Raw genomic sequence first — 15687 nt, forward strand, 5'->3', positions numbered from 1 at the left:
AAAGGAGGACACAGCCTGTAAATGGGGCAGTCTGTTGCTGGGGAAGGAAGTACTGGCCTGTGAAAGAGCCAGAAATAACTCAGAACATAAGATGTATCTCTGATAACACGGTCTTACATACAGCTGCCTACTTAATTTTTAGTTTTGACAGAAATGAGATTGCTACGTGGTTATTTCCCATGCTATCTATATGAAATAGAAAAGTTAGAAAACTATGGCTTAGGGGTGCTGAGGAAGGGTTGGTGTTTCATTAGTATTAAGTATGATTGCACAAACTGGTCTGAAACTGAAGGCTGTATTTTCACAAAGTGAAATACAAACAAAAACACTGCCGTGAGCTAAACAGCAAAACAGAAAGGATATGTGTTCTTTTCAAAAAGTTGAGAAAACCAGCTTCCTCCACTTTTTTCAATTCTTCAAAATTGAATCTAACAATGAATGAAAATTCTTCTACTTAGAAAAGTGTAGAACATTGATGCTTCTCTAAGGGCAGCATTTGCAATGACATCATCATTGCTGAAACATAACCTTAATGATAATTTAAGCCCCTGATACTGGTCTTTCAGTTGCTCTTGAACCTCATCTATTTTCAGGAGCAATCTGCTCATCTTTAACACCCCAAAAGGGCAGAAATCAGTGTGTTATTATGCTGTACGAACAACTGAAATGCAGTCTTGAACTTGATAAGAAAACTATAACCTTCCTTTATGTTCACAATTTTGCCTTCCACAAAATGTAATTTAAAGAGGGAATTTAAGAACTTTATCTTAGAACTACTCCATCCTCCAGGCAGATTTAGCTCACGGATCTTCTACCAGATTCTGCCACTACAAAAATATCAGGAAAAAAATAAAGGAATAACAGGAAGACCCAACATTGACTTCAGTGCTTGAGAAGTGTTCATATATGAGAAATAGACCTCTAAGGGCCACATAGGGAGAAATACATTTATACTTAATAATCATGAATTCGAAAAACAAATCAGAGAACTGCAGCAAAACCCTTGTTGCAAGTTACACCCAAAAATGTTGAGAAAGAGGGTTGAAATGGAGAATAAATTGTGTGATTAGGAAAACAGTGAGAGAGATTCAGAAAAGAAAACACAGCTTGAGAAGATTTTTAAAATCTTTGAGTCTAACTCTCCTTTCACTCCTATCCAGACAATCTTGCCTCAGTCTGGCACCTGAGTTCATTGCACAAAAACTTTATACTGGGGTAGACAGGAATAAGGCCAGTAAGTTAGTAAAAGAATGTGAGGCTATATCTCGAACAGAAAGGTTAATACTTCCACCCCTTTTTTAATTACAGAATTGCAGATTTTTACTTCTGTGATTTGTGATTCATCTTATAAAGCATAAATTTGCATTTCACCTTAGGTGCTTTGTTCTTCCACAATGCATCTACAAGATTTTTATAGCTTTTCATTGTGCTAACAGTATGTTCCCAGAAGAAAACTGATTTTTCTTTTTTTTTTTTTTTTCAGGAATTAGAGAAAATCACAACTCTTCAATTTAACTCACTGAAGGTAAGTCTTTATTCAGCAAAATGAGTGCGCTGACTTACCCAGGCCTGGGCATCAGACAGGAACAGAGCAGGATACATACAAAATAACACAAAGCCCCCTTTGGAACTGTATTTTGTACCTGAGGTAGCACTGCTGGTCCTTGTCCTGCCAACCTCTGCAAGGAGCTGACCTGAGGAACCTTAATGGGCACTGCAGTGATAGTTCCCAAAGTCTGTTGGAAGAAGAACAGTTGAACACAGCTTAAAATACTTGCACAGCTTCCCCAGATAGAATCTGCCCAAACCAATGGCTCCCCTTCCAGCTCGCTCTTTCTCTCTTCTTGACCTGTGATGGAAGGGTATAATACACCAGTCCATTTGAAGCTCTTCCTCTTCAGCCTAAAGAGTCAGAGACTCTTCCTTCTCTTTAACATCCTCCACAAAGCACCTTTAACTGAAGCCTTTTGTCTCCTTAGAGCATTTGGTAATTCTGAGTAAAAAGGATACATCTCTCATTGTTGTGAAGTTTTTTTTGGTACACAAAGAAAACACAAGCGTGCTGCCATGGCTGAAGGCTGTCTAGGCACTAGCTTTCTTTCAAAAGAGATCTGAAGGAAGGTGAAATGCACCACAGTGAAACTTCAAAATGTGCATTGGTATGATGATGCATTTCATGGTAGCCAGGCTCACAGGAGAAGTTCACTGTGTCTTAGTAAATAGTAAATACTGAATTATTAAAACTGAAAGCTACCTATAAATCTACTACAGCACATTGTAACATAACATTCAGCTAAGACAACATCCATTTCAGCCAACACAGCAGCTATTGCTATCCACACTTATTTTCTCTACTCACACTTCCCTCGGTTGTACAACAAATTAATCCAAAACTTATTTAAGATAGAATATAATAAACTATTTCTGTTGGAAGGGACTTACAATGATCATCTAGTCCAACTGCTTGACCAAAAGTTAAAGCATGTTAAGGGCATTGTCCAAATGCCTCTTTAACACTGACAAGCTTGGGCCATCGACCATCTCTCTAGGAAGCCTGTTCCAGTGTTTGACCATCCTCTCAGTAAAGTAATGCTTCCTGAACTTCTCTAAATTTAACTCCCCTCAAAACAAAAGCGCCGAATCACAGCCAGCAAGATAAAGTATGCTAATAATACCCCAATCTGGTGAAGAAATTTCTCAATAGAAAGCAAAATACAGTGTAATCAGCTTGAGGAAAGCAAAACTGTGGCAAGTCCGTACCAATGTGTTCTCCTCAGACCGCAACAACTGAGTGGTAAACCAGCCTATTTCATTCTATCTACAGAGTCTGATAAGAATACCATGCATTTTCATGCAGAATATTTTTAATAAACTTGTCCTACAGAGTTCATATTTTTACTTCTGCTACTCCTCTTGGAGACATTTGGGGGTGTGATGTTCTATATTCAGCAAAGAATAAAATTATCATGAGATTTGCCTGAGTTAAACAATAAGAAGAGCTGTACTGTTATAAACATGCAAGACTATTTTGCCTGAGTACTCATGGATTATCAGTACCCTGGTTTATGCATGGAAAAATATACTCCATTAAACTTCCACCTTGAGCCAAGGTCAGGGGGAGGATGCATGGAGAAAGCAGCATTTCCGCCCATGGCTGGCAGAAATAAAGGTATTGGCCACAGTGAGGAACAGAATAGAGTATTTCCACTGCAGTTATCCTTACTGGATGACACAACGAATAAAAAAAATTGGAAGGTTACTATGAACTATCTGAATGAATTACTTCTTTACCCTGTCTACCATATCACAGCCTCACACACTGGGAAGCACAACATGATGAATTCCTGCAGTTTGGAGAGAAGGAGAACTTGAGCTGGCACCTGCTGCTACTGCCACTTATTAGACATGTCACAACTTCCTGCTTTATATTAGCATGAACTAAATTTAATTCAGCACAGATAACTGCTTTTTAAGGTGAATACCAAAGTGAACTTTCTAACCCACACTAGAGGAACTGAAAGTTTATCACAAGCATGAGCTACATTTTCCCTCCATCCCAACACTGCTTTTACATAAAATGAGATTTCTTTCACAATGGAGTAAAGCATGAGTTTTCCCTGGAAAAGCAGGAACACCACATCTTCTCCTGGGCTGTACATATACCCTCTACAGGAATTCTGTACCGTAGTGCTACAGAAGGTGCAGCCACACTTAAAGCATGACCTTCCAGAAGTTCTAGAGAACTTCTTGTTTAAGTTAAAGAAAGTTAAACAAGTTCTTCCTTCTGGAAGGTCATGCTTTAAGTAGCTGCACCTCTCGTCATTTTTGTATATGTTACCTGTGACCTTGTGAACACACATTCCGATATTCCTATTCCTACAGATACACATGAATTTGCAAGGATTTCCAAACTGGCCAACAGAATGCCATGTATTAAAATATGCATTTTTCTGGTTTATGTTTGAAAACACTGAACAATTGAGCCAAAAAGAATGGAAAGGAGAAAAGAAGCAAAAACGCCATAAAACTACTCTGCACTGTTTTCTTAGCTTCACTTGAAGACAAAGCCAGGATGTATTGTTTGTGGGTATCAGAAAAATGAACTATCATTAGCTCTGTCACCTGCACTCTCAAAAGATTTGTCAGATTTATTTTCCTGAAGTATGAGTTCTGCAGCAATATTGAGAGAAGAAAAAAACAAATTATGGCTTTCTTAGGTTATGAAATTTTCAGTGACAAAGACACAACCTCCTGTTTACAAATAGTTTTAGAGTAAGGATCTTTTATTTAATATTCAAAGAAACAATCTCAGTGCAAAACTCATATGGCCAAGGGAAAATTCAAAACCTTAATCTCGCATTAATAGTAACAGTATAGTATGTTCAGACAGAGAAAAACCTAAGAATCTATTTTAATTTTCAATATTTACCTTTTTTTTTGCTACTGTTTCCCAGCTTGGGCAATAAATAGTTCAAGCTGTTATATCAGCAGAATTCAATGACAGAAACCTCTGTACTTTTCCTGCAACACACTTCATCTATTATCTCAGGGTACTTCACCTAAGTCAGTATCATCATCTCTGTTTCAGTGATGAAAAAAGTCAACATTTAGAGATACAATTATGTTGTCAGGGCCAGACTGTTGTGCAGGTGGAAGTGCAAGCCAGACTTCTTACTTCCAGTGTCTCATCCATGTGATTGATTATTGATTATCTCATCTGTGGATGTAGAGTCACATCTGAGTCACCTCATTTTAGGTCAGGTTTTAATGATCAGTCAGGATGTCTCTATGATGATGGGTGAAAGAGGTAAAGTATAAAGCAGAGGGAATCACAGTTGTGGTCTCTGCAATGAAGGAGATGCAGGGGCTAGAATGGATGGTTGAGCAGTTTTGCTCTGGGTACATATTTCAGTGCATTTCAGAGCACTGACTTGTTCCAGTTTAAGCAGTAAATAAAGGAGAAGATAAAACCACTTGCTTGACAAACAAACAAGTAAATGCCTTTATCTGATGTTCTTGGCCAGGCAATGAGAACTGGACAAACTCCCTACGTCTTAAGCTGTCGCAGGATGAATACTGCTCACACTTACCTTAATGCTTCAGTTCTAGCTGGGTCCTCAGCTCATGGACCACAAGAAGTGAGTAATCAAGACATCTCCCTCAAAAAAAGGGAACTAAACTTCTTTTCCTTGTTAACAGTGCCACCTATTTTCACTCACAAACCTCCCAAGCTTGCCATGGTGAGCCTGATGGATCAAATACTCATCACTCACTAATTCCATGCTCTCATTTTCATCCATGTAGGCCTTTTTTTCCTCTTTCTGTTTTTCCAATTTGTCCAAAGAGCAAGCTGGTGCGCATTCTTATAAACCTTTAATTAACAAGCAGAAAAGACATTTTTCTAGCAATGCCTGACCTTTAAGCACTTTGTATGAATTTATCGATACCAGCAGAAACAATAATTTAAAAGGTTATTTTACGAGTGCTGAATAGTTTATGGCAGCACTTTTGTCAAGATAAATGAGTTTCTTATTTCTACATTTACAGCTCTAAGCATTTTAACGCTCTAAGCATTTTAATAAAAAAGGTTCATAAAAGTCAAAGATAACTCCAAATCTCTCCTCTATCTAAATCTATGTGGGTTTTTCTGATGAACCCCTGAAACACGTACAGTGTGGAGGGAGCACTGAAATGTGCAGCAGTGGGAGAAAGCGAAGAGATGAGTTTCAGTTTGCTCAGAAGTGTTTTGCTTTGATAGTATGCATTTAAGCCAAATTTACTATCTTTATACTGAGACCTTTTTCAAATAAAACCAAATTGATCGGGTGTCTTTCATACTGTCTAATTAACTGAACTTTAAATCCAGCAGAACTTACTATCCCAGGCAAGCATTTGGGAGCTCATGATCCCTTGCTAACTCCTACCTCAAGCAGCAGCCCCAACCATGGACTGGAACAGGAACCTCAGCCACTTCATCACCCACTGTAGAGGTTAATGTCAACTGAGTGCATACAGTTGCAACACAAACCATTTCCAAACGCCTGTCTTCAGTAACATACAGAGCAGACCGTTATCTCGTATGTCAGGGACACCTTTTTTGCTTCAGCAAGCCACAGATGCCCTCAGACAGGAACTACAGCAGGCCCACTCTGTAGGTGTCCTGCAATTTCATTTGGTGGGTAAAAGTAATTAAGTAGCACGCTCCAAAGGGTTGCATTTCAAACTGCAGAAACAGGTGAAGAGATGCAAATCAAATGATCTTTTTCAATGGTCAGTTTACTCACTAAGAAAATAGTAAGAATTTTAAAAAAAGAAAACCATCTCAAAAGCCCCAAAACAGGAGGACACAGTTGCCTTAAAAGTCAAAAAAGGAGTTCCTCTCACACGATCAAAAGAAAATGAAAGATTTAGAAGTTATTGTCAAGTGCAGTTAAAAAAGAAAAGCATTTCTCACCCTCAATTCTTCTATTAATACCAAATAGCATTGTAACTATTTGCTATATTTTCTCCTCTTATGCTTCTTCTTCTTTAAATCAACACCATCCCTAGCCAAGGCTCTCAAAGACAACTGAGGGATAGAAGTGTGGGGACAGTGGCAAGTGGAAGACAAAAAGTGAAACAAAGAAGTACAGTATGGACAGATAATAAGAATTCAAAGGATGAAGGCTAGATATGTTTAGAGAATAAAAGGATGTTGAGGCAGAAACAAGGACGAGATTTACATTGTCGATGATAAGACCAAGGGCCATTCATTTAGTTTTCTACTAATACATTATAACTTCTTTAGTCAATACATGAGTTTTTAAATCCACAACTTATGCAAGTTTGTGATTTTAGTAAACTTTTGCCTTTCAACCCTGAATGAATAAATCTCTCTCTCTCTCCAGATATGTATCTCTACTTTATCAGAAGATATTTACATTTTGCTGTTTGCGTAAATGTATTTGTCAGACCACTGCTATGTTTGCTATGAATTACAAATTCCTTTTCCCTCTTATTTGGATGTACTAAAACATGCTTAAGGACTTGTTCCTATAATTCATTATCCATACAAAACTCATTGTTGAGCATGGATACATGAGCAGTTTAGGGTTAGATCATAAACTGTTTGGGACAGAGCTCTCCCCACATTCCAGAATTACACCAGTATAGGGAAAGTCACTGAAGCCAATAACTGTAAAGCATCAGACTCACTGAGTAACAGAAGGTTAAAAAGCCATATAGTTTCAAAATCTTTTCACTACAGCACGTTACCAAAATAAACACTTAACTCAGGAACATATGGGTTTGTTATATCTCAGCAGAACAGCTCAATTATTTGAGTTCAACTGACACTGCATTGCTGTATTATTTGCAAACTATTTTATACTAACATCAACAGTGCAGCACAAATACTGTGTTTGCAAAATGTATTACAGAAACACTAATCTTTCTCTCTTTAAAGTACATATGCATCTCTCTAAGATCCAGGTCTTCGTGTTGCAAATAAGACACCTAAGCTATTAAAAAAATGTTTTTGTCTGTTATGTGTTCAATATTGGCAACAACTGTTTTACAGAATGGATTTTTAATGTGGTAGTGACAAGGGAACAGATTGCTATGGCAACAGCAAAGATGAAAATTCTTAACCTGAATGGATCGTCACTGAAGTAATTGCAGGGTTTTTTTACCCATTCTACATCCATTTTACAACTTGAACGCAGCATTCAACCTTGAGCTTGCTTTAATATAAATGCCAAGCACTATACACAGCCTCCAAGTTCATTTGACTTAAAACTTGCTGCACCTTACCTCAATAATCCAGGATAGTTGTTATCCTCTAGCTAACCTAACCATCTGAATGCTATTATTTTTCCACATAGAACACCAGTAAAAGCTCTGTGCACTTGGATGTAACTTTGAGGCTCCTGCAAGATGTGTACGCATACGTATTTTTTTCTTTTCTTCTAGACTTCTGTAAAAGTCTGTGGAAATAATTTTTCATTTCAAAATATGGTCAAATCACTGTGCACGGTGTTTTTAATAATCTGGTGGAATAATGGCATATTTCAGTTTCACAGCCAGACTGTATGCAAAGAGACTGCAATTCAGACACCTAGTTTGTGTAAATGGTAATTTAATTGGAATTTCATAGGCATTAACAGATTTCTCTTCCAGCTTTTCAAAGTGTTTGTTTTCCCCACTTCCTTTCTTTTTACTCAGAATTCCTTAATCATGCTCTCGTATGCACATCTATTATTGTTATGAAGTAGACAATCAGAAACACAAGTCCTATTGGGTTTTTTTTAAATATCAGTATTTTTTAACCATCCTTTCTTTAGACACTAAAATACCATTTAAACCAACCCTCATTATACCTAATTAACAACAACTCAAACTGTAAAAGATGCTTGTACACTCAAACAGCCTACAACTGCTCTCATTGCCCACTACATGGCCCAGAACCAGGGTAGCCACAGGCAGCAAGAGGCAAGGTATCACCTTGAATTCCACACCTGCTTTGAAAACAACAGTATACCAACTTCTTAATTGCTAATGAGGTCTTGATACTCATCCTTTTCAATACCACTCATCTGCAAGCAAACCCACAGTGGTATCAAAACTCATGATGGTAGCAGAGGAGTACATGGAGAGGTGATACAAACAATTTTCTTCTTTTACTGTGGCTCTTAGGCTTTTCATAGCACCCTGGAAGTTATGTCTGCTTTTATCATAGGTTTTGGACTTTTCAGACCACTATCTACTTGCCACTTGCACATTCCCATCTGGGTAAACTCAAAAAGTACAAACTGTTTGAACACACTGTGGGTGTGTACTCTGGCAAAGGAAAAACGTGATGAATAAAGTTCATGAGTTTCCCTGGTTCAGAAATCCCACTGATGACTTATGCAAGAGGATAGATAGCTGTGCCAAATACGAGTTCTTAAACACAGCTTCCACCGCATTATTTACTGGTTATGGTTTGGGTTTTTTAAGGCACCATTATTTTTATCAAAGGAAAGTAAGGAATTTTTCAGAGTCATAAGATCGCACTCTATATTTCTGAAAAGAAAGAAAAAATAAAAAAGAAGAAGAAAGTCTGCCTGTGTGACTGCATTAGCATGCACACACTTGTTCTGTGAGGTGAAGCTTTATTCAGAAAACATATTCAATTAATTAAGTCTCCACCTCCAGCACAAACGAGTATAGTTTCACTGAGTTGCAACAATGCTTAGCAGCTGTGATCACACCTATAGTCTCTTGCTCAGATGATTCGTAATAGATTTGCTGTTTAACTACTAAACTGTTCTAGGTTGATGTTGTTTTTAATGACTAATGTCTTCAAATTACTTATTCTCTGTTCAGTCTGCAGAAATGTTTCTGAGCAAAGGGGAAAATGCATGCACAGCGTGTCACACAAAGCAGTTCTCCCTCAAGTGAGTTGACGCATAAGTGAAAATCTTCAACAGAGCCCCAGAAGCTGCTAAAGTACTACTGCTCTACCCCAGTTGCAGGACATGAGGATTAGGGTATGGAAAGAGAAGGCAGAGGGAGGGAAAATAAAGGAGGAAACAACCATCATTCCTTAGTGATTTAGGAATCCTATCAGAATGGTCCATGCAGCCTATTAGGAGCTACAGAAAAATTATCTTCCAAATTATTCCACTTTAGCACCCACAAGGTGCTAGAACTGCTTTTGAAGTTCTTGCTCTGGGTTTTTATTATGCATCCTTCAGTCACTCTGAAGAACTGGAAAACATGAGGGAAGTGACAGCCTGAGATGATCTAATTGCTCACTGCCAACAGTCCCTTTTGTCAGGCGCTGAGCTGAACTAATTCAGATTGCTAACCGGGATAAAGAAAGTTTTCTGCTAGTTGAATTTGCTTAGGAAAGTATCTAATAAGCACAGTATAAAGGCAAGGGTTAAGGATTCTTAGCTAGGGGGGCAGGATGGGTGGACAAAGACCACAAAGGCAGAGGAACAGAAGAATGGAATGATGGTTCCAACACTGTTGAAGCATGGAAGCTATCAAATCAGTTCAGCCATAATAACTGGATGTTATTACCAAAAGTAAATTCCTTGAGCATAGAACTTGGTGAAGGAACATGAAGACTTTGTCTGAATTACATATAAAGTGTGTATAAACATGACTGATCTTAAAATTCTACTGTTAATATATTTAGTTGTAAAATGAAGCAATAACTTTCTCAGGAAATGTTAATTTGTATGGGCAGCACCTCCCATTAGCATCTTCTATTTTTTCTGTAGGCAGACTACTCAGCAATATTGAACCACTTGCCCATCAACAAAACCCAGTGGAAAATACTGCTTTAGTACAGCATGGCAGAATTATCGTTGCTATTGAATTTTTAACTTTGGTATTCCACAGTCCTAGGATTGCAGCTCTGAAAAATCACTGCAGATATTGGTATGTATCAGCCTTCTTTGAATTAGAAGAAAACGCTGAAATACAGCAACACCTCATTTAGTTTTGGAGGGTGATAAACTACAGTATTCACTTACAAATGTAATTGATTCTTTGATGATCCAAATAAAAAGGCTGATCTTTAATGCTGATTTGTTCAGACAGCAACAGGATTTGGCAAATTTATGCTTACATAAATAAATTCATACATACATATATAAGATATATATATATACAATACATACATGTGAATACATGAACACACATTTCAGAACACGTAATAATATATTAAACATAATATTTTTCCAGAGTTGTAAATAACCAAAGTGAGGACCAGTGTTTCCTTACAATAACAGACAGAGGAAATTTTAGAGTTAGTAAGTAGAAAAACTCCTCTTCCTCCTGAGCTACTGCATTAATATTAGCACTAGCAGAACTAGTCTTATAAATACTAAAGTCAGCAAAGGTTCCTCTGTTTCTGAGCCTCAAAATTGCATCTGTTTTGAAGTGCAGAAATTATAAGAAGAAAAACAGAAAAAATCAAACTACAACTCTGGTCTACCATCTAGCGCATGTGACTTTTTCTGGCTTCTATTTAGGATGCTTCATCCTGCTAGTCCCAGATAAACCTGGATACTGAGACAAGGTCCTAGTAAGCTGAGTTTCAGAAAACGCCCCAATGTGCCTCTATCCAACCTAGCTCCAGCTAAAGAGTTCAAAACCACCTTCTCACCCCCACCCCCTCAGCAGCTACCAAGCCTTAAAGACAATAAAATCCTGATGTGCTTCATATTTATCCATTAATATTCTCTGGACACCTGAAAGTTTGCTTCTTGGCAAGCACGGAAACATCACGTTTGAGGTGGCAACAACTCTGTACCTTGAACTGAATCCACAAACACATGAAGGTCTGCATGGTTCAATGACCAGGTCTTAGGTGCCTTACTGCAGGTCTCAATTAGGCATCCAAGTTTCCCTGTGTAGGGTATCCAGAGTTTGATGGGGCACTTTGGGAAGGAATTTGTAAATCAGCACCCTAGGGCAGAAGATAGATGTCTAGATAGATGTGTTCAATAGGAGCATTTTACTGTGCTACTGACTCCAGGCCTTGGTACTTTGCTCTGAAAGAGGTCTCCTCTTCACTGGGATTCACCTCCTTGAGCCCCTCCCTGGAGTCTAATAGGTGTTCAACCAGTGTCCTGGGTTCAGCAGTACCAGTCATTTTTCTCCTTCTTGGTAGCTGGTGCAGTGCTGTGTTTTGACTTTCAGCCTGGGAACAGAGCTGATAACAAGGATGTTTTGGTTTGGTCAAGGACTTTGTGAGTCTCATGCTCTGCCAGGGAGGAGGGGAAGCCATGAGGAAGCAGAGACAGGACACCTGACCCAAACTGAACAAAGAGGTATTCCATACCACAGCACGTCATGCCCAGGAGGTAACTAAGAGTTACCCGGAAGGGCTGGTAGACTGCAGGGTTGGATGAGGTATCGGTCAGTGCTTGGTCAGACTGGGGGGGCAAATTATCAGTTAGCGGGTGGTGAGGTGTTATATTCTCTTCCCTTGTTATTTCCTTTATCATTGTTATTATTGGTGGTAACAGTAGTGATTTGTGTTATACCTTAGTTACTAAACTGTTCTTATCTCAACCCCTGGGAGTTGCATTCTTTTGATTCTTCTCTCCATCCCTCCAGGAGTAGGGGGAGGGCAAGAAGGGGGGGGGGGGGGGAGTGAGTGAACGAGCTGTCTGGTTGGGTTTGAACTATGACAACCACTTTCATTCAAAACACAATCCAAGAAAGCTATGCTTTCCTTTCTTCCTCCTTCCCATCGTTCCCTTCAACCAGTTTCTTGGGAGTTCATTCACTCCAGAGAAAGATTTCAGTTTCTATACTCACACACAGCTCTGTAAGCCATTTAACTATTAAAACATACTTGGGAGAAAGACTCTTCTTCCAAGATTTTCTGCTAAATAAGTCAGTGACAGAAGAATGTGGTCTTATGGCACAGTGGTTAGAGAACACTTTGGGGAAAAGACAACCCACAGTTCCAACCAATGTTTTGACCACCTTGTTGTTCAACCCTGTTATCAGCACAACAGTTCTTACAACGCCCCAGTGCACACATTTTGGCACATAGGGAATATGGCTAGTAGAAAGAGAGACGTTATGGATTCCACCTGAATTCCAACTTGGCAGCTACTGAGGAGAGTCTGAAGATCTAAGTTTTGAAGTCCAGACAGCTAGGTCCATTTCAACCCTGAAGTACTTCTGAAGATCTAGTTTAAAACTCTTCTGATAGAAATAAAAGACGGGAGAAAATATGTCCTATTTTTCAGCTATATGTGCTATGTTTTCAGCTTGCATACTTTGCAAATTCGATAGCACAACAATAATGCCTTCATAAAGGCAGAACCACGAACCTTGGTTCAGAGATCAGGACTTCAACCCAGTCATTCCCAGACCTAAAAGGAAGAAATTGTGTTGTTTGGGTTTTCTTTTTGCTGGTTTTTTTTTTTTTTTATTTTTATTTTTTTGGGGTGGGGGGTTAGTTGTTGGTTGGTTTTGTTGTTTTGTTGGGTTTCTCTTTAATTGGAAAATGGTATCTTAAATGCCAAATAATTGGGAGACAAAAGAGAACTTTACTACCTGAAATTTCTATTAATTTTTTAGACTGAGTGACTCTTACTCACACAGGGTTATTTATGTCATGACACTGACCCAAAAGCAAAAAACTAGTAAGGGATGCTACTCAAGTCTCCAGACATCTTCTACTTACAGACATGAAAGTTCTGTATAAGCCTCCATCTTGATGCTGCAAACTGAAAAATCATAAAATTTAGGATGAATAGGTCACAAAAATTGTTTTTTTTTTAAGTTCCTTTTCAAAGAAAATGTAATAATAATGATCATTAATGGCATACAAAGCCTATTGTATTACTATCAGGAAAATAGTAGTGATGCAGTCTTGTAGATTAACTCTGCTGGTATGAATCTAGCTTCACTGTACTTGACTTCAGTAGAGATACTACAAATTCATTTATTTAAAAATGCTCATAAAATTTGTTGAGTAATACTTTGTTATTAGGAAGACTTATACACTTATTGAAGGACGTATATCAAGACAAAGGTTGCTTCTCCTTCTATGTAACAACTTCTAAATTCAGAAACAGTTTCTAGACACAGGCTGGAGGAACCAGAGTTTAAGCTCATATTCCTCAAGACCTGAGAACAAAGTATAAACACTTTGAGGCATCATACTGATAGCTCAAAGCCATATACTCTGGCTTTAAACCCCACATTAAGAACACAAAAAAACAGAAACCTTTTATCTTCTCATACTTAATAGGGAGGCTGGGCTTTTCCAGCAATACTAACAAACGCAGTGTCTAATTTCCTGTATAATAAGAAACATGAGAAAGTAACACAAGTCAACAAAATATAGATTATTTGCTTATATTTTGAAAAGAAAAGCGCAGGGGAAAATGAATAGTAATGTTTCATTCTGAAGAAAACATTGTAAAAGCAAATAGGGTCATGGGACTCTTTATTAGAGGACATGCCAATCTTTTTCAACCCTAACTATTCTATGATTCTATGATTCTATATATCCTTCAAAAATCATACCCCATAGTATCCCTAACAAATTTCTACAATGTTCTCATTGCTATTATGCTAAAATAGCTGTCTTTAAAAAACACTTTAGTGTACCATTTCTTTAAAGAGAAATGAATATTACATTAAATTAAATAAGGCTTATTTGTGTTTTGATTTTTCAACTTAAGGACACAAACACTTAAGGAAAGACCATTACATCATCATTACCATTTCAGCAAACTACAGGAAACATGATATTACTTAAATTTTATCAAAGCTGTCATGAACTTTCTGGTACTACCTATTCAATCACTGCTAGTTCAGTGATTTTGCATGTAAAAATTAACTTATCTCCAAACCAGCCAGTCTCATTGTTTTATTCAGTGAGAGATGCAGCAATCAATTTTTTTGTAATATCACTATCCGTTACTATATGTGCAAATTTGATGACACAGTCACTGAACTGGGGTCTTAATAAAATCAAACAGGCTAAGCAGAGGTCTATAATAAGCATCTTATTGAGGGATACAACAAAACAAAACAAAACAGTTGTACCCATTAACTAAATGTCTTGTATAAAAGCAGAAGGAACATGCTCTTGCTTTCACTTGTCAAATCTCCAAGGACAATAAATATTGTCCAAATGGCCAAAGAATTAGAATAATCAAAAAGATTAAGACCCCAGCACAGAAAAGCAGGTAAATACAAACTCAGTTACAAGCACATGATTAATCCCACAGAAAATGTGAATTACACACACTAAGCTCAGTATGCTCAAGTAAAGGATAGACTTGAACCCATTTTCTGAAATTACTGATATTGAAGACTGACTGTAAGCCCAACAAAAAGAATTTTGGTTTGTCTTACCTTGCTTTGTACCTGGCTTATTTTAAAAGGGTCTATGTTTTGGTTTTCATAATGATAAAAATCCAAGTCCAATGCAAGTCTTTCTACTCAGAGGGCAAAAACGTGATTCAAGACTACAGCGTACCTTCTGCACAAGAATTATCTGCACTGAAAGAACATCAAGCCTAAGAGTGATTTAAAAGCAGTCAAAGAAGAAACAGGCTCATGATAAATAAAAGTTAGTAACTATACTTTTCCCACCCATACACACATAGATGAGTATCAAAAACCACACGATATAGCTGTTAACAGGCATCCGCCAACACTCTGTCCTTGTCACTGATGGAAATATATCTATCTTGCCATTCAGCTATTCTCTAAATTTAGAGATGAGCAAACTTGGTTAAATTTGGATCAGATCACTTTCTGACTCACATTATCCTGCAAGTTGGCAATCCTTTGCACGTCACACAAAAAAGGCCACTGAATGTAACACACAGTCTCTTCCCTTTATGAGGCACTGCAAACAGTCAAAGCAAGGAACACAAAAATATATCATTAAACAACAGGAAACCCATACAAACACTTCTGATATAAACAGCAGAACAGTGCTTATGAAATATGCATCCAGAGAGCCAGATCTTTAACTAGTGAAAACTCACATAACTCCATCATTTTGAGCATGACTATCTGATTCTTAGGCAGTGAGGGTCTGCCCTTCCATAAAGGAATACCTACACAGCCAGATTTTTTTTCCCTGTCTCTTTCACATACACAAACACTTTTAATTGCTTATTGTGTAGCAATTTAACTTCAATTTTTATAAAATGGCTGTGATGTGAA

The 15687-nt window shown here is 37.8% G+C and overlaps 1 protein-coding gene across 3 annotated transcripts in view; it reads right to left on the reverse strand.

Moving 5' to 3' along the window:
* PHF21B (PHD finger protein 21B) overlaps positions 1-15687 on the reverse strand; it is a 167435-nt gene that overhangs the window by 39767 nt on the left and 111981 nt on the right. For 2 of the 3 annotated variants that reach the window (XM_062634912.1, XM_062634911.1), the window contains one exon: positions 1644-1736. The exons of the other annotated variant lie outside the window; for it this stretch is intronic. In XM_062634912.1, the coding sequence (XP_062490896.1) occupies positions 1644-1736 (93 nt within the window). The remainder of the gene's footprint in view (positions 1-1643; positions 1737-15687) is intronic. 3 annotated transcript variants of the gene reach the window in all.

The sequence above is a fragment of the Pezoporus occidentalis genome, unplaced genomic scaffold (genome assembly GCF_034315485.1).
Source record: "Pezoporus occidentalis ecotype Australia unplaced genomic scaffold, CSIRO_AGI_Poc_V1 ctg44, whole genome shotgun sequence".
NCBI classification, from domain to species: Eukaryota; Metazoa; Chordata; class Aves; order Psittaciformes; family Psittacidae; genus Pezoporus; species Pezoporus occidentalis.